The sequence below is a fragment of the Vipera berus genome (genome assembly GCF_964194415.1).
Source record: "Vipera berus genome assembly, chromosome: 17".
In the NCBI taxonomy this organism is placed as follows: Eukaryota; Metazoa; Chordata; class Lepidosauria; order Squamata; family Viperidae; genus Vipera; species Vipera berus.
In genome coordinates, this window is record NC_138220.1 from 3,815,237 (window position 1) to 3,835,141 (window position 19,905).

Sequence of the window (19,905 nt, forward strand, 5' to 3'; positions counted from 1 at the left end):
CAACACCAGCGTTTCTGTGTTTTATTTGCCTCACAAGAGAATTTGGGGTGTTTGTGTGTGTGTGTGTGTGTGTGTGTGTGTGTGTGTGTGTGTGTGAACAGATAGCTCAGATGCCCTGCAAATCTTTTTCATACACTAAAGAGGGGAAGAATTCGAGGATAGGAGGGGAGCAGCAGTGAGAAAGAGGGGGGGAAAAACTCGGCATCTCAAGCAAAGGCAGCAAAAAAAAATGCTTTACAGTATAATTTGGAGGGGGGGCTCCCCTCCCAGGTCCAGCGATGAGAAAACGAGGAACCGTCCTGCCTTGAAGCCCCCCCACCCCAGCACCCCCACGTTTCCTGAAAGCAGCAGCTGAAGAGAAGGGAGGCATGAGGGGAGGGGGGAAAGGAATTACAGGATTGAGGACTTGCAAACATCGAACCGTTTCCATCAGCTGCCCTTCTTTGTTACGACGATGCAGGCACTAAGGGGGAAAGGGGACTAATGAGCCTCATCCGAGAATAGCAGCCTCTTTTTTTTTTTAATTGATTCGGGGGTTCCTAAAATTCCGGCCGGCAAAACGAGCCTTGCTTCCCAGCTCCTCTTCGATTCTAGACGGGGAGGAAAACAAGAAAGAAAACCCATCTTGAAAATCCAGCAAGAAATGCAGGTACCACAGCAACTCAGCTCAAAAGTTAAAGTCACACATGGTTGTTTAAAAGAATCTGACTTCCCCACTGACTTTGCTGGTCAGGCCCCCAAAGGGAATCTGCATGATCCTAGGACACTGCAACCGGTTATAAATCCGAGTCAATTGCCAAGTGTCTGAATTCTGATGACGTCCCCGCCATCGTGGGGGGTGCTACAATGATCGTAAGTGTGAAAAAATGGTCGCAAAGTCACTTTTTCCCCCCATGCCATTGTAACTTGGAACAGTCGCTAAACGAACTGTTTAAGAGGACCCACAAGTGAAATGCTTTTAAAATTATAGAACAAGGACAGTAAAGATCCCAAGACGTTGTCCAACATGTATCCTAATTTACAGTCTAAATGTTGGAGATGTGGTAGTTTAGAAGCTACCTATTTTCACATGTGGTGGACTTGTAGAAATATAAAAGCTTTTTGGATCAAAATTTGGTGGAACATTCAAAAGATTTTTAAGAGAAAGATAAAGTTTTCCCCGCAATTGTTTTTATTGGGTATTGTGGTAGATTGTGATGTTAAAGAAACTAACTTGATGTTGAACATGATAACGGCAGCACGGTTACTGGTGGGACAATATTGGAAGAAGGATAGTTTGCCTACTATAGAAGAATGGGTGTTTAAAGTTTCGAATCTTGCAGAAATGTCTAAGATTTCTGCTTATTTGAAAGATCATTCACAGGAAAGATATATCTCAGTTTGGAGGAGAAGGACAAATTATATTCAGAACAAATATGGGACTAAAAAGTTCCATTTAGCTTATGAGTAGATCTTAGTGGGATATTGTTATTGGTACTTTGTTTGTAGTTATGTTAAAGGGGAGTTAAAGCACATTATGAATTTGGTTAATTGTATATTATGCATATTTTTTATTTAGAATATGATTATTGTAACTATAATCCTGTATTTAGCTCTGGGAAGTGGGGGGGAAGTGGGAGGGTTTGGGGTGGGAGGGATTTGGGGATATATTGTAAAATTTTGTTTTTGTAAAACTCTTTAATAAAAAAAAAGACAGTAAAGATCAAAAGGGGAAAATGAAAACAAAAGTTATTCGACGGAAAGAAAAACAACTGTTTTCTTTCCTTTTTCTTTCCCATCTTGTTTTGATTTCTTCATTCTTCTGTGCTTTCCTGAACGTTTTAAATAAAAATAATATTTTTTTTCCCCTTCTGCTACCGCTTTTCAGTGCATAGAGAAGGAACTTGGCAATCTTACAGGAACCCCGATTTTAGAGAACAATTTGATTTAGAGAACAATTTGTTAGAGCCACAGATCATGCTGGCCTTGACCCCAACGATATCTGGCCTATAAAAACTCCTCTTACCTTAGAAGCTGGTTGTATTTAGCTAGGCGTTCAGATCGGCAAGGAGCACCGGTCTTAATCTGGTAAAAGAAAATTAAACCAAGGAATATGAGTCAACAAGGAACTGAGCACACGCAAGCAGTGGCGTCATTTTCATGTCATAACAGAGGCCACTTAGCTAGGACCTAACCACAGTTTCTCCAACAAGCCACAGAACTATTGTTCTCATAACAATACACCGGTGTTTCTCCACCACAGCCACTCTGAAGATGTGTGGACTTCAGCTCCCAGAATCTGGCTCGGGGATTCTGGGAGTTGAAGTCCACACATCTTCAAAATGGCTGTCGTACATTCTGCAGGACACAAAGCCCCCCAAAAGCATGCCACACCATGGCTTGTTTCACAAACCACGATTGGTCATATGAAACAAAGTAGTGTTCTACCATACCGCCAGATCTCTCCAGTTCAGCTCCCAGAATTCCTCAGCCAGGCATGTAGGCTGAAGAATTCTGGAAGCTGAAATCCACAAGTCGTAAAATGGCCAGGTTTGAAGACCCCTGCCCTCCAGCAATGCACGACCGCCAATTTCTGCCCCCCCCACATCCTCCCTCAGCAACCTTTGGGGCAGGCAAAGGCTCACCTGTCCGGTGCAGAGGCCAACCACCAAATCCGCAATGAAGGTGTCTTCGGTCTCTCCGGAGCGATGGCTCACCATCACCCCCCACCCGTTGGACTGGGCCAGCTTGCAGCTAAAAAGGAGAAGAAAGGAGACACCATGGGGTGATTTTCCAAAGCAGCAAAGATCAAACCAGGCGCTGGGTGACTTCACAACCACGGGGGATGCCGCAACAGTTTGTAAGTGTCAAAAATGGTCATAAATCCCTTTTTTTGGTGCTGCCGTAACTTCAAATGGTCACTAAGTGAATCGTAAGTCAAGGACGACCTAAAACGAGCCTTTTGCCAAGTGGCTGAATTTTGGTCATGTGACCCTAGGGAACGTCTAGGGGTCATTAAGTGTGAAAAACAATCTTGAGTCACTTTTTCCCAGTGCCGTCGTTAACGTCAAAAGGATTTCCCTGTAGTTCCAATATCACATTTTGTACGTCACGAGATTTTCTCTCTCTAAACCTGGTTTAATGCCTGGAACGGTCACTAAACGGTTAGGTCAAGGACCACCCGTGTTCTCATTTATGAACCCCTTTGTGAGATCTCCGGAGTTTTGCCAGGTCCCACCTGCCTCCCCACACCGCCCCGGAAGACTTACGCCTGCAGCGACTCGGTGACGGATCCGATCTGGTTCACTTTGAGGAGAAGGCAGTTGCACGACTTCTCCTGCACCGCTTTGCTGATGCGTTTGGGGTTGGTCACCGTCAGGTCGTCCCCCACCACCTGGATCCCCGCCTCGGCCGTGAACTTCTTCCAGGCGGCCCAGTCATCCTGGTCAAAGGGATCTTCAATGGAAACCACTAAAAAGGACGGGATGGGGGGGAGGGAGGGAGGGAGGGAGAAGAGATGGATCTGTAATGGAGCTGACTGGGCTCCAGAGATTTCTGGGAATGCAACTTGATTTTTTATTTTATTTTTTTTCCTCTCCTTGATTAGTTTCCATCCACTGTTTCTTCTCTTGCACCAGGAGGCAGGACAAGAAACAACGGAGGGAAACTATCTAGGAGAGAAGCAACCTGGAATTAAGGAGTAACTTCCTAACAGTGAGAACAATTAACGAGTGGAACAGCTCTCCCCCCCCCTCCCCAATTTGCCCAACGACTTAATTTCCTTGGGCCTCGCTCCTTTAAAATTTTAAAGCTGAGCGACATTACAGAAATTGAAAACTTTAAATGGAACGTCAACCAAAGCGATATATGGAGATTATATCTTTCTCCCTAGCATTTAATATTTTGCTCTAGAGAAACGGATCTGGGCTACGACGCCTATACACCTTTCATTAAAAAGGAGAATCCTTTAGTTCCAAGTTTACCTTCGTACACAAGGAAACTCACTCCAGAAGAGAGCGACTTCCTTTGCGGCGCCCTTAACGGCGAAGGATCTGAATTCAAAACCAGCCACACAGCATACAAACCTGGGTAATTTTTGACAAAGCCCTTGTACAGATCAGCCAGCTGATCAGGAGAGATGTATCGGCTAGGATCGTCTGGGGATTTAAAGTCTAGGTCGTACTTCCCATCGCGGTAAAATTCAGAAGCCGCCACGTCCATGCCGATGACGATCTTATCCGTGTAGCCGGCCTTGCTGATGGCATTCTTCAACAGCTCCAGAGCTAAAAAAACACCAGCAGAGCCACTCAGCAAAGGAATGGTTAACAATTAAGCAGAATAGAACAGAACAGAAAATATGAAATGGAATGGAATAGAATATGGAATGGAATAGACGGTTGGAAGGGACCTTGGAGGTCTTCTAGTCCAACCACCCGCTCAGGCAGGAAACTCTTACCATTTCAGACAAATTCTTCATATAATTTTTGTTTTAAAAAGATAAATAAATAAAATGAAGAAAACCTCCATTCAGTTCTTCATAATCTGGGAAGGTGGTTTCTGGATTCTATTAAATCAGTTTCCTAGAATAGATCACTCCAGGAAGGAGTCAAACCAGGTCTCTGTCAGGCTTTTGATTGTATTCATGGTTATGTATTCCAGTCTCCTGGCCAAATTCCCGGGGGTGTCTACCGATGGCATAACCCTGTCTGTTTCTCAAACTTTGCCATGTTGAAAGATGTGGACGTCAACTCCCAGAATTCCTCGGTCAACACGGAGAATAAATCAAATCAAATTTATAATTTTAAATAAATTAAATTAAACATTCTGAGAATTGAAATCCGCTCATGCAGGCTGGAGAATCCTACGAGTTGAAATCTACTCATGCTGGCTGGGGCATTCTGGGAGTTGAAGCCCACTTGCCAAGTTTGAGAAACAGCCTTAACAACCCAACCATCTAGGCAAATTACCTTCCTTGTTCTCCAGGATGTTGGGGGCAAAGCCGCCTTCATCGCCCACGTTGGTGGCATCCTTGCCGTATTTCTCCTTGATGACGTTCTTCAGGTTGTGGTACACTTCCGCCCCGATGCGCATGGCTTCCTTGAAACTCTCTGCTCCGACAGGAAGGATCATAAACTCCTGCATAGCCAACTTGTTCCCAGCGTGAGAACCACCGTTGATCACGTTGAAAGCCTACGGAGACATTGAGGATCCCACAAAGACGGTTTGAACAACAAACCAGAGAGAACCAGAGTAAACCAACTCAGGCTTCTAGTCCTTAACACTCCCAACAGCCTTGCACCAGTCCCATTTCCAAATAGACTCGACTTTCAACCAGTTGCTTAATTACTGTTTGAATTATGACGCCTCCTCAAAGCTACTTAGAACCCAGTTTTGAACTTTGGATGTCGGTCCCTCCATGGTGATGTGACTGTATTCGGGGTGCTCAGCAACCAAATTATTTAGGGGCCTTTGCAGTGCCCTATAGTTGCATGAGGCTTTTGCCAGGAACCAGAATCTATTTCTGGTTTTCAGCTAAAGACAACCCCTAGCTGGTTAAATAAGTTCCTTCAGTGACCCAGGGGTCACTTAAGAACCCCCACAGAGTAAAAGGTCATACGAATGGGTTGGTCACGAGGTAACCCGCTTTACAACCATCCTGACTTATGACTGTAATTGCCAGGATCAATTACGGTCATAAATCAAGGACTACCTGTATACCGAAACACAAATATAATAAATAAATAAAAAATTGATAAAAGCCAGTCTGAGAATCGTCACAGTTCACATGGCCAACCCTTAGTGTGATGCATGGACATGAAAAGGGACTGAAGGGGTCTGGGGTTTGTCTACGGAGATTCTTAAGTCATCCAGGTTATAGTTGCCCCAAAGTTGCTTTTTCAAGAGGCAACTGGACTTGTTTGTTTTTCCCTTGAAGACATTTCGCTTCTTATCCAAGAAGCCCTACATGGCTTAGGCCCGGGGTACTTGAGAGACCACCTGCTGCCAACGTCAACCTCCCATCGCCCAGTCCGCTCCCACAGAGTCGGCCTCCTCACGGTGCCGTCAGCCAGGCAATGCCGGCTGGCGACCCCCAGTGGGAGAGCCTTCTCTGTGGGCGCGCCGACCCTCTGGAACGAACTGCCCCCGGAGCTGCGGACGGCCCCTGACCTTCGGTCCTTCCGCCGTGACCTAAAGACCTGGTTATTCCAACAAGCGGGCCTGGACTGATCATGGTTTTTAAATTTGGTTTTTTATTGGTTTAAATTGTTCTTATTTCTTATATTATTTAATCCTTTTTTTAATTTTTGTGTTTATCTCTTTTAACTTTTTATTGTTGTGAGCCTCCCTGAGTCCTCAGGGAGAAGGGCGGCATATAAATTTAATAAACCTAAATTTAATAATAAACCTAAGCTTCTTCAGCTCTGACTGGATGGTGGGGAATGGAAGGATTTACATTCCTTGCAGACAGCCAGTTCAGTTGCCTCTTGAAAAAGCACCTGGGGTTTGCCTCAAGGCAGAAGTTTTCCCATGCTGTGGAATTTGTTTTAAAAAAATAGAAAAAACCACTGCAATCTCCGGATCAATCCCCACATTCTACTGCCTGAAGGGGAAAAAAAATTCCCACAAGGGAAGACAATCAAATCCTCTTGCAAGGGATTAACAAAGTCCTTCTCCACGAAGGATTAACTAATTTGTGCACTGACGCTCAAGGATTTGATCTGCAGTTTCGCTTTTGGCCCAGATTCTGCTTTTCGCACCACATGGCATAATATAAACTTACAGGCACCGGCAAAATAACTTCTTTGTTTCCAGCCAGATCAGCAATGTGGCGATACAGAGGCACGTCCTTCTCTGCCGCACCAGCCTTGCACACCGCAAGGGAGACACCCAAGATTGCGTTTGCACCAAATTTAGCTGCCAGGAAGAAAAAAAAAGGGGGGGGGGAAGAGGAATATTATTTGCTTGCAATGAGCTCTCCCATAATTTGCTGCCTCTTCACATCTGGCACGTTTAAAATTAAGACAAACAGATTTATGCTATTTTGGACTGGAATGTTTTTTCCTATTTCAATCTCTACTGCCATCCCTTTCAAAATCTCGGGCTCCAATTCAATCTGCAACTAACAATAGAGGGAATTCAACAACGGGGCCCAAAAATTTCCGTTGCTAAGCAGGACAGTGACTTGTGCCCCAGTTTATGACCTTTTTTGCCACCTACATCAGCTGGCAGTGAACCATAGGTCATGCAGTCCTGATGGAACTTAAGGGCACCATGCTGGGCTGCTCTGGACCCACTCACGTAAGGAAATTAGTTCCACAGCGTCCAGGTTTATGATTTATTTATTTTTTTGCCATTGTTAAATGAATCACGCAGTTGGCAAATGAATCCAGCTTTCCCCATTGATTTTGCTTCTGGAAAGCCAGCTGGGAAGATTGCAAATCATGATCACAGGACCCCAGGATGCTGCAAGGGTGATGATAAATATGGGCCAGTTGCCAAGCAACCAAATTTTGATCATGTGACCACAGAGGATGCTGCAATGGGAAAAACTGGTCCTAGGTCACTTTTTTCCAATGCCACTGTAGCTTCCAAGAGTCACTAAATGTATGGCTATAATCAAGGGCTTCATGCCACTAATAACTACTAGTGAACAACTAATTAAGTCTAAATAATAAATAACTAGTCAGTTTTAAGTAACAGCCGAGGTGGGCAGCTAGGAGACCGAGTGCCCAATCTCTGCCTTCTCTCCTTGCTAACCATTTTAATGCTCCAAAGGGCAAACTATTTCTTTGCAAAGGATTGGCTCAAGGAGCAGGAGAGCAACAAGGGTGTATCAATGGAGATTTCCAAAATAATTTCCCTCCCCATTGGCAGGGGCACCACTTCCTTCCCTTACACTTGTTCTCAGATCCATCCATGTCAATCATCAGCTTGTCGATTTTTTCCTGTTCCACCACGCTTACATTCTGCAAGGGGGGGGGGGGAAGAGAAGAGGGGTGAGAAGCCAAGCGTGGTTCAGCTTTTGATGCCCACCCACCATCCAGTCCTGGGCGATCAAATTTTTCCCTCCCCCACTCGTTGTGCCTTCTAATTCTATTAGAATTTTAATTTTAGGCAAATTTTAGGACCTGTGGACTTCTACTCCCAGAATTCCCCAGCCAACCACGCCTTAAACCTTGCCAAGGTCTGACACCCCTACTTTAAGCTATATAATGGCTGGCTCGGGAATTCTGGGACTTTGAAGTCCACAGGTCTTAAAAAGTTGCCAAGGTTGGACACCCCAGGCTTAAAGCTTAAAGGGGATACTTTACTGCCTTTAAAAAAAAAGTCAAATATTTGACAATTGTGCCAGTAATAAACAATGGATTGGAAGTTGCCCCATTTGACGACCTCCCTTGCCAAAGTTGTTAAGCGAGGCTTCCCCCTTGACTTTGCTTGTCAGAAGGTCGCAAAAAGGGACCACGTGATCTTGGGACACAGCAACGGTCATTAAGTGTGAACCAGTTGCCAGGCAGCTGAATTTAGATTGCGTGATCGTGGGGATGCCACGAAGAGTGTAACTGTAAAAAAAAAGGTAATTCACACATTTCAGTGCCGTTGTAACTTTGAAGAGTCACTAAACAAGCTGTAAGGTAAAGGTAAAGGTTCCCCCGCACATGCGTGCTAGTCGTTTCCGACTCTAGGGGCCGGTGCTCATCTCCGTTTCAAAGCCGAAGAGCCAGCGCTTGTCCGAGGACGTCTCCGTGGTCATGTGGCCGGCATGACTAGACGCCAAAGGCGCACGGAACGCTGTTACCTTCCCACCGTAGTGGTCCCTATTTTTCTACTTGCATTTTTACGTGCTTTCGAACTGCTAGGTTGGCAGAAGCTGGGACGAGTAACAGGCGCTCACTCTGTTACGCGGCACTCGGGATTCGACCCGCCAAACTGCCGACCTTCCGATCGACAAGCTCAGCGTCCTAACCCACTGAGCCACCGCGTCCCTGTAAAGAAGCTGTAGTTTACCTGTATTAAAAACGGACGCTTCCTATTTCAGCCACGCTACCCTTCCCAAATCGTGCAAGGTGCTCGTTTTTAGCAACCCCCTCCCAAAAAACAGGCACTTTGCTCCTTCCAATGACCTTGAAACACACACAGGCACCCATGCAAAGGATTTTAAAAACAAAACACATTTTCCAATGCTGCAAAGCACTCAGCCTACACTACAGGGTTAGTCAAACGAGGATCATGCCTACCTTGTTAACCAGGGCGGGTGCAATAGTTTTATTCACGTGCTCAACAGCTTTTGAGACACCTGCAAGGAACAATCAGATCCATCACTACACTCCAAAACTCCCCAAGGAACGACAGCCATTAGTACAGGCAGGCAGTCAGGATTTCAGTCTCCTGGTCCTCAAGACAAAGAGATTAAGAAGCGCGCAGTCCCAAGATTGTTAAATCCCCTTTTTTTGAACAATTACGGAGAGCGGAAAAGCGTCATCCAGGAATGCCAGCGAGAAAGTCAGCCCCAATATCATGCAAGATGGTAGTAGTCTGGCAGGTGTGCATCGGTTACCTGAGTGCACAGAGCTGGTGCCAGGAACATATTAACATACTTAACGGCTCTGGAGACACCTGAAGGGGGCCACGTTTGTGGAGGAAAAGAGAAGAGATGGAGAAAGAAAGAAAAAGATGAATGCCCACAAAAAGAAAGACAGAAGAGCACCAAGTGTATGGAAGGGGGGCGGGGGGAATAGATAGATAGATAGATAGATAGATAGATAGATAGATAGATAGATAGATAGATAGATAGATAGATAGATAGATAGACAGACAGACAGATATTTGAAGTTAGTAAAAATAAAAACGATGAACTCTGGAATATAAGAGAAAATTCTTCTTTATTGCTGAGCTTTCGTCAACAAGCTCAGCAATAAAGAAGAATTTTCTCTTATATCCTGGAGTTCATCGTTTTTATTTTTACTAACTTCAAATGTCTACACCTGGGATTCCAGTTTTTAAATTTATTTTATATATATGTATGTATGTATATATACTGCTCAAAAAATAAAGGGAACACTTAAACAACACAATGTACTGTATTTAATAGTAGGATGTCTTATCTTGTGTTCCCTATATTTTTTGAGCAATATATATATATATATGTGTGTGTGTGTGTGTGTGTGTGTGTGTGTGTGTGTGTGTGTGTTTGGGGCCTAGCAAGGTATTCCAAATACTTAACAAACACTTAACACATATCTCCCTTGCTTCTCAGCTAACAAAGCGAGAAAGAGCCAGTGGCCTAAAGGTTAGAACAATTGCCTAAGGTACAATCGGCCCAGGTTCGAATCTCAGAAGAGTATGGCTGACTGATGAGAACAAATAAGTTTGAAATGCGTATCAGTCTCCCTTTAATTCTTTGTTAGCAATCCAAAAAAATTACACACACACACACACACATGTATATATGTAGGTCTTGGCGTATTTGGGTCTTTTCCCGTGTAGGATTGAGGGTGTCTTGGCGACGTTTCGACGAGGTCCCACTCGTCACCTTCAGACTGAAGATGACGAGTGGGACCTCGTCGAAACGTCGCCAAGACACCCTCAATCCTACACGGGAAAAGACCCGAATACGCCAAGACCTACATACCTATACCCGTGAAAATCTACGAAAACACACACACACACTCTAATTCAACTTTGCAACTCTTGAGCAGAACGAATCTCCATTTTTTCCTCTCTTTGTTACGACACCGAGTCGTTTCCCCATGGATGGGTCTTGAAGCAGGCTGACAAGCCATCCATCCAGAATTTCCTAAAGCACAGTGGTCAAGGGGCAGTCAGGATCTTCCAGAAAAGGAAGTCTTCCTTTCTCCTCCAAGATGATGGGAGAACGTATGAAAAAGAAAAGGGGGGTGTGTCACCTTATTCAGACTGGGACGGCTGTTTGCAAGGAGGTATTTATGTCGGAGCACGTCGGGGGAACCATGTGTTCAATAAATACGGAATTATTCAAAGCAAAGCAGAGCCAAATCGATGAATCTCAAATGAAAGCTACAGCAGCCACCGCTAGCCAGAAGGGATTACCTTTCCCCAGGAAACGTGTTTTGTCATTGTCCCGGAGTTCCAGGGCTTCGTAGATACCGGTTGAGGCTCCGCTGGGAACAGCAGCACGGAAGAGGCCTAGAAACAAAGGAGAACCCCATTTGAGGAGCCGAAGACAACCCATTTTTCCAGCCTTGTGAATAATTAAAAAAAAAGATTTAAGAACATATTGGGGGGGTGTTTCTGTGTCCCAGTTCTTCAAGGCAGCTAACCTTTCTTAGTGTAGAGGTCTACTTCAACGGTGGGGTTCCCACGAGAGTCGAAGATCTCACGGGCTTGGACCTTGAGGATGGACATTTTGTAGGTCTAAAGAGAAAGGACAAGGCAAAAAAAAAATTTAACTTTCCAAACCCCAACATAGCCACGTATTCTGGAAGCCAGGAAAGTGAAGCAGCTTTTTCCAGCAAAAATCGAAGATCTGTAGGTTCCTAAGGCAAGCACGTCAATTGATTATTTAAAATAAAAAATGAACAACTCCCATCATCCACAACTGGCACAGCATCCAGACCAGGGTTTATTGGGGGAGGGGGGGAATAGCCCATGCATCTAATCCATAGATTAACCTGAGATTCAGTTTGGGCTAGGAAGCAGACTATGGTGGTGTCCTCTGGACCCACTGAAGGACAAACTAAAAGTAATCCCATTTTTGTTAGTATTTCAACAGAGGAAAGGAGGTAAATTGACCCACAGGAATTTGAAGAAGGCAGACGAAAAGAACAATATTAAACCACCAGATCCCGCAGCTGCCCTGCTAAACCCTTTTAAATGTACTGGGGGGGGGGGGGGAGAAAGAAAAAAAAAAGAAAACAATGAACCACATTCTTTGCAATTCCAGTCTTTGCCCTGCAGAAAGAACTCTTAAAACATTTCACATGGTCCAAAAGCATGGAAAAGCCGGGCATTTACCGGAAGGGAAGCCAGCCCCCTTGCGCAAATCCTTCCCCCAGCTAAGGTCACCTTCAAATTAAGCGCCGCCCTGAAAACAGGCATGGGGGGGGGAAGGGCGCTTGAATTAAGATAATAAAAAAATCACGTGTCTGTTTCGGGCGGGGGGGGGAATAAAATGGGGCCTCTCCCCACAAGACGCAGATCCGTGTGCTTGGAAACCAGCCTGCTCTCACGGATCTCGCTTGATCTGACTCAGCATTTTATGTAACTGTAAAAAAAAAAACCTTGCAGGAAATCAGAGTTCTGGAATCGTAGAGTGACTCGGTTGCTTTTTTCCCCCCTCCTCCCAGCCTCTGGAGCAAGGAATAAAAATGTGGGTCCCTTGCTCCTAAGCCCAGATTTCTCCAAGCAAAGGCCTTCCCACCTGTTGGGACTACAGTTACCAACATTCCCGGCCCTTCTGGAGGGTGATAATGGGAACGGGAGTCCAGCTTAAAAGGGAAGACCAGAATGGAATAAGCTGTTCTGTCTGGATCTGCAATTGCAGTTTGAGACAAGCCACCCAATCTCTGCCTTACGACGCTGTACAGGTAGTCCTCGATTTACAAGTGTCCATTTAGTTGACCAGTCAAAATTACAACAGCACTGGGAAAAGTTGACTTATGACCGTTTGGGGCAACTGACTCCTGTTTATGACTGTCGCAGTGTCCCGGGGTCATGTGATCCTCTGACAAGCAATGGGAAAATCAGATTTGACTTAACAATATTATCTTCTTAACTTCAGGATTCACTTAACAAGCCAGAAAGGTTGTAAATGGGGCAAAAAAAAATAATCAAGTCTCGCTCAGCAACATAAAGGTTGGACTCAACTGTGGTCGTAAATTGAGGACTACCTGTATTGTCTTTTTCCTTTGCTTATCGACCTATTTAAATTCTTTTCTCCAAGCCCCGGGGATCTCATCTCTCTTATTCTGGGACCTTCTCCAAACTCTTCAAATGAAAATCTGAGTATGACACCACACTCTTCCGTTCACCCTAGCTGACCATCTGGGGCTGCTCTAGGGATAAAATTACCTAGGAAGTTAAAAAAAAAGTTATTTCAGCTTCCCAGGAGAATATAACCCTGAGGTGCTAACTTTCTACTTCAGCAAGAAATGTTTTGGGTTACAGGCTGAATTTATACTACATTCTCACCTGTTGCGCTAGCCTCCCAAAAGTCTTTTTATAAAGACTGAAGGGGGGGGTGTTCAAACTTGGCCATTTTATGACTTGTGGACTTCAACTCCCAGAATTCCTCAGCCAGGGGTTTGAAGACCCCTGGACTGAAGGGATGAGAATTTGCTGTGCCTCATTGCAAAGCAACTTCTAACTCAAGCTAGCAGGTTTAAGATGTGCCCACGCGTCTTAAACCTACTGCACTTGAGAAATCTGCATTTAACGAACTCTCAAACCTTCTGTTTCTCTCCAAATTAAGCAGAAATTTGAATTTTCCAAGCCCTCCAAAAAACAGTACAAACAAGCACTCCCAATAGGAGCCAAAGGAAACCTAGAGTATCCTTTCCCCATCTGGTGCTAGCTGGGAATTCTAGGTATTGGAGTCCCGTCTCCCTGCAGGCCACCAGCTGGGGGTCAGAAGGTTGAGGAAGAGTTCCCACATTAAATATTTCGGGAAGGCAGAAAGGCGTAAAGACTTCAAAGCCTTTAAAGGACTGTGCAACCTTCCCCATTTTGTCAACCATTGCCCAAGACCGTGCAAAAGAATTAAAGGATGATTAAGGCAACAAGCTAAATAAACTATGCAATTAAATGTCACCGTTGGAGGATGTGACTAAGCCTCTCTCTTCCCCCCCCCCTCCAGGATGGGGAAATTTGGCTGCATGGCTTAGAATGAAACTCACACTTTGCCAAAGGGGGAGTAGGCTCAGCCTGAATGGAACCTTTTAGCATATGGCTGCAACTTTCTCTGCAACTGTCCTTCCCATCAATCACGGCTTGTCCTTCTCAGGCAACAGAAGCATGTGAAGCATGAAACCCGGGTCAGCCTCCAGATGCTTCAGGCCATCTCCCTCTTCATCATTTCCGGCTTAAGAAAAGGGGGGGCGGTGTTTTCTCCACGTGGTCCCCTTCTTCATGTGCAAGGATGCCCGCATCTCGGCTACCCACAAGCCAATCTGTCTTTACAAAAGCAAATGGCTTCTGAAGATGCCCAGCCTGGAAAGGCCTCTGCAGAACTCTACAAACAGACAGACACACACACACACACACACACACACACACACACACACACAACCCACCACACACCAGCTTAAAAAAAAAGAAAGGTAATTTCTCCTGAAGATCAGGGTCATCCTGCAGCTTCTCCTAATGCGTAAGCAAATAAAAAATAAATAAAATTTGAATAAGACCAGCGAGGCAAATGAAGTCGTCGTCCCCCCCTTCATTTGCCCTGCTGGTCTCCTTCAAATTTTATTTCCCTTAAATAAAAATGAATTTGCAGATGTAGAAAACCGCAGGCTTTCTGTGCAAGTGAGCAGGAGCAACAAGTTATGGAGAAAGTGAGAGCCCCCCCCTCACCCCTTCCCCATTTTTACCCCTCTCTGCAGCCCTCCCCCTCCTAAACAAAGGGATCCATCCATCTTTGACCGCCATGGAAGCCACAGGAGCTAAGATACTGACCAAAAAAAGTGTCTCAAGCATCCTTTTTCCTAAAAAACAAAAGTTTCCTCTTCTGGAGCCTTACAGCATCCTATTCGCTTTGCATGAGCTGGACCAGAACCTCAAGTTTCTTTTTACTCTTATTTTTCAAGCTTGCTTTGGTTTTAGGCCACAGGTTTTTCGACCAATGCCCTCCAGACCTGTTGGGACTACTGGACACCCACCCACCCCCCACTTCGCGCACCTCCATCACCAGGCAGGGAACCATAGGTCATGCAGTCCTGATAAAACTACAAGGGCGCCATGTTGGGCTGCTCTGGACCACTCGCTTAAAAAGAAACTAGTTTCACAGCCTTCAGGTGGCACGATGCAAGTCTTAAAGAAGAACGTTAAATAAGTACCAAATTAAATTAAATTAAATTTTTAAAATGCGTAATTAAAATCCTGAAAATGGAAAGGAAGCTGGAGGGGGGGGTGTGCCTTTTTATTCTTAGCCATGCAATCTTCGAAAACGTTTGCAAAAGGGCCGCCCCACCCTAAGACACACTTATTTCCTTTTCCTTGCACAAGAAAATTGCAAAACATCTTGACCACAGTTTGCAAACGTCTGAAAGGAAATTTAAATATCTGTGTGTGTATATTTTGCTGCAAAATATTCCTCCCTATCCTCCAAAGGAAGCCCTTTCCCAACTTACCTTAGGCTAAGTTCTCGCGCTGCAGCAGCACCTAAGAAAATAAATTACGATAGTGCTTTTTTTTTGGAAAAATTAAAGAAAATCTAATCACTGCAACACGGTTGGCCTCGCGCACCGGGGAACTGAAGAAGAGGCGGCCGGCGCGCACTAAACTATAGCCCAGACCATGCAGATGAGATGTCTCGTTGCGGCTTCTCATTGGCCGGCCGCGCCGCCTTTCCGCCCGCCGATTGGCCAACGGGGCCTCTCGCCAGCTCAGCCTCTTGGCGCGTGCGCTACGTGCTCGGGTACCTTCGGCTTTTCGCAGTCGCGTGGGCGGGCCTAATCCAGTTTGATTTCCTTTTTTAATTTCTGTAGAGAGAAGTGGAAAAAAAACCCTCCATTTTGTAAAGCGGAAGGAAATATTTTGAACACGTTTTTATTTCATACCTTTTTAAAAAATATATATATATCCATGCGTTGTACAACGCTATATACTGGGTAGCTTGGAAACTGGAATATTTATCTTGCACAGAAATAATTATTTTAAGATAATTATTTTGCAAACGATGGAGTGATGGACTTGTGGTGTTAAAAGTTTATCATTGTATCCAATGATCCAAACACCAAAAGCTTATTGATTCTAAATACCCATTTCGCCAAACTTGAATAGTACAAAAGGTTACAGTTGAATACAGAATTTAATACTAACGAAAACAAAAGTTCTAAGCGGTACCTGAAGTTTGTAAAATTGTAGCTTTAAACGTGATTTAGCTTTTTAAAAAAATAAATAAATAAATACTTGCGTTCGCTTTAGTTATTTCTCAGTGTTTCTGTGCTAATGTTTACCCTGAAAGGGAACTATAATAAGAGATGGATATCTGTAAAATTTAAGCCAAGGAACTGATGTGTATTTTAAGAATCCTAAAATGCTGCTTGCCAAACCTCAATTTAATTGCTTCTTTAATGCCTATAAAACTCCAGTTTAATTACTTGTTTAACGCAGACAGGGTTAGACTTGATCAAAACTCATTTACAAGAGCTTTGCAAAAAAAATACTTATGAAAATTAATGAGAAAACATCTTCTGTTTGGTCTAACTTACCTAAAAAGCTGTTATTTATTTATTTTTAAAAGAGACCAAAACAATATGCAACCATCACCTCCTTTGAAAAATTGGGTGCTGTCTTTTCTGACAGGCCCTGAACAGATTCACACAACCTCTCCACCCCACATCCTAGTCAAACAAGATGCCATTTCACCTAAGAGCTGGTACCCGGACAAATTGCAACAAATTTCTAGTAGCAATAAAAACTCCAAAAGTTCTCCCTTTGGGCAAGTGCTGGAATTATTTTGTCCTGGCATCCCTTTTTCTAAACAACAGTATTGTGCTGTGAGGCTGCTGGTGTGTGTAGAAACACACAGGGTTTGTATCGTTTTTTTAAGGCCATGCAGCCACTCGGGTTTTCTGGGAGCATCTGGAAGGATCCCGGTCGGATTTGGGAATTTGGGCGGCTTCTTTTTAAAACAATGGACATCTGGGATTCCAGATGTGGCCACAAGCTAGCTAGACCGTGCTATCATCTCAGCCAGAGGTTTGGATGGTTTATGGTCCGACGGTATCGTAGCTGGAAAAACTTGCTTTGACAGGCAGGTTTTGCATTCTGAAACAGGGAGTGCAGATTGTAAAATAATAATAATAATAAAAAAATTAAAAGGATGCGGGTTTTTGAACTTAGAACACCAGATCTGGAGGAAATCTGAGCTATTTGCTGGAGGAAATCTGAATGCCGCAACTTCAGAACACACGTGCTACTGGGACTGCAAAGATAAGGTGTGGAAATCTAAGGATTGCAGCCCAAGCTAAAAACCCAATATGTGGTTTATCTGTATCTTATTTAGCCTATTCTGCAAGCCCAACTCCTTGTGGCTGAATCCAAACCACAGTCCACCCAACCTCAGCTAATCAGGGAGAGCATCAGTTTGCAAATGCAGCTAGATTTACTCATACAGGCCTACAAAATACGCAAGGGGGAAGCACGCCAAGAAACAACGGGTGGAAACTAATCAAGGAGCGAAGCAACCTAGGAGGAGGGATTTCCCGACAGGGAGAATAATTAACCCGTGGAACGGCTTGCCACCAGACGTTGTGGGTGCTCCATCACTGGAGGCTTGTAAGAAAAGATTGGACCACTATTTGTCCTAAATGGTACAGAAGACCTCCAAGGTCCCTTCCAACTTTGAAATTCTGTTGAAAAGTTGGGGAAAAGTTGGCAGCCGATCAGCAGAAAAAGAGGAAGGTTTAAAGCTTAGGATCTGTCTCTTATGATGTCACAAAGGCAGAGAATATTGGCAATAGTCATCGGCAAAACTCCACAGCCAGTTCCGTTTCAATGGCTCTTAGTCTACTCTCTCCACCTCAATCCAGACCCACCTTTAATTCCTTTGTTTTTTTTAACATTGATTGACTCCCACACAGATTCCCCTCCTTGTACCCATTCGGAGCAAAATGTCCACAAAGAGCGAAGAAAGAAGTTAAGAGAGCTTTGCCATTCCACCAGATAAAGAGAGGATCGGGACCGGCAAGTAGGTATCCCTTGTGTTTAAGTGCATACATCATAATTAAAAAAGCAAATTTCTCTTGTGGGTATAGTGTGGTGCTTTGCTGGGTCAGCAAAACCCGTGCAAATCCTCAGCTTAGCTTCCAAATTGGCATGTTTCCTTGCTTTGTGTTGTGTTTTCTTTTTCCAAATGTAAATATGGTGCCTCGCTGCTTCCGAGTGGAGGTTTTTTTTTATATTTGTGGAATTTCCATGAGTTCAATCTTTTTTTTTTCCTATTGTGAAAAAAACCCCATTCATGCCCCAGTCCTCCTTGAGCCCCTCTTTGGAGGTGAGGGCACCAATCATGGTTTATCACTCACAACAGTGCCATTTAAAAGCCGAGCTCTAACAAAGCATCATGTGGCTTTGATGTGTCATGTCTCTCTTTCTGCCCAATTCCAAGAAGATTTAGTACACCCACTAGCAGGCTGGCCTTTTCCCTCTTCTATCTTGAAACCAAAAGGTAGCTTTGCCCCCTAAAACAATTATCATCTATAATTTATCATCTTTGGTGCTGTGCTAGAACATTTTTTTTTATTCTGGCTCCTCCACCGCCTCTCCTTTCCATCTGTGCATCCAAAAATGATTGCGTTCATCTCTAGAAAAAAAAAATGTCTGGCTGGCATTTGCAAAGGTGGAAGTGGGGGGGGGGGGAAACACAACAGCCCTCTCTGTAATATTCAAATGAAAACTGCATTGTCTTTGATTCAGGGGACATGGCCAGAAAAAACACGCGACCCGATGGAAATTTTAAAAACAGCGAAAACTAAAGGGGTTCTTACACAATGAGGCCGTTTCCAGAAAATATTACGATTATTCCTTTGCATTCCTTCCCTATCTCTGACCCTGCCACTGGGTTTTATATTATTTATTTTATTTTTCGTTTGGGGAATGGGTGGTTTTCAAAATGCAGGATTTTTAAAAAGGTTTGTTTTTGTTTTAATCGGGGTGGTTTGCATCACAGCAAGGAATCAGGGCATCCCAGTTAGAAAGCAGGTTTAAATTGGAATAAATAAATAAAGATAGTGTAGTCGTTCATTCCTGGATGTTTTCCGCCAGTTTCTGAACTTTGAAAATCCTGCAGATTAAGAGGTTGTTAAGACCCCCAACAACAGTAACTTGAAATAAATAGAGCAAAATAAAAAATGCAAAATTTGAGCTTAGGGGAAGGGGACTTGGTCTCTACTCAAGTCCCAAATAGTCCTCGACTTATAACCATTTATTTAGTGACTGTTGGAAGTTAAAAAGTGACTTATGACCCTTTTTCACGCTTACGACCGTTGCAGCATCCCCAACGGTCACGTGATCAAAATTCGGGCACTTGCAACCATATTTATGACAGTCACAGCGTCCCGGGATCACGTGATCCCCTTTTGCGACCTTCAAGGCAAGCCAAGTCAATGGGGAAGCTGGATTCTCTTAACCACCGTGTTACTAACTCAGCAACTACAAGATCCCCTTAACAACTATGGCAAGGAAGATCGTAAAAGGGAGCAAGATTCACTTAACCGTCTTGCTCAGCCGTGGAAATATGGTCGTAAGTCGAGGACCACCTTCACTTTGGACCCTGAGTAGATTGGCTAAGATCATCTTCTTGCAGAGACACACCAGCCTGGTTTTTTTTTTCTCCTGAAAATATTGCTTGAGCCCTGAACTTTAGCCTTTACCCAATGTAGGCAGACAATCAAAATGAGGATTGTCGTACATTTGGGATTGTATTACAACAGACAGGGCTGGACTTTAAGCCCTGTGGAAATAAGGCTGAGTTTTTGCAGGATCCAATCAGAGTCGGTTACCAGGACCAAAGGTTTATTCTTCCAAGCTTTTGGATTCATTCCGTAGCTCATCCTTGGGCAACTGCTCTGTCTCCAGAATGTGTGTACTACGTGGTATTTATAGGGAGCCTGGTTGATGGTGGCTTTGTTTTTAATTGGGGTGTTGATAGCTGGCTATTAAGTTGTTGATTGTTGTTTCCTTGTGCACCCGTGGCTCCTAAGCACCTGGGTGGCAAATCAGCATTCC

At 44.2% G+C, this 19,905-nt stretch overlaps 1 protein-coding gene across 1 annotated transcript; it reads right to left on the bottom strand.

Annotated features, from left to right (window-relative positions):
* Positions 1-80: 80 nt before the first annotated feature.
* ENO1 (enolase 1) lies at positions 81-15,455 on the bottom strand. The gene is made up of 12 exons (XM_081341088.1): positions 15,303-15,455; positions 11,277-11,370; positions 11,047-11,142; positions 9,216-9,274; positions 7,877-7,946; positions 6,761-6,894; positions 4,947-5,169; positions 4,065-4,262; positions 3,249-3,450; positions 2,625-2,733; positions 2,006-2,064; positions 81-590 (listed from the first exon to the last, which is right to left on the bottom strand). Exons 2-12 carry the CDS (start codon positions 11,359-11,361, stop codon positions 521-523), a joined length of 1,305 nt encoding a protein of 434 aa, XP_081197214.1. The 5' UTR covers positions 11,362-11,370; positions 15,303-15,455; the 3' UTR covers positions 81-520.
* Between the last annotated feature and the right edge of the window lie 4,450 nt (positions 15,456-19,905).

Bases quoted from the DNA above. Each gene is read 5' to 3' on its own strand.
- ENO1 (XM_081341088.1), bottom strand. From the start codon at position 11,361: ATGTCCATCCTCAAGGTCCAAGCCCGTGAGATCTTCGACTCTCGTGGG. The intron at 9,275-11,046 runs GTAATCCCTTCT...TGTTCCTTGCAG, and splicing joins AACACGTTTCCTGGGGAAAG to GTGTCTCAAAAGCTGTTGAG. The intron at 4,263-4,946 runs GTAATTTGCCTA...GTGTTTTTTTAG, and splicing joins CATCCTGGAGAACAAGGAAG to CTCTGGAGCTGTTGAAGAAT.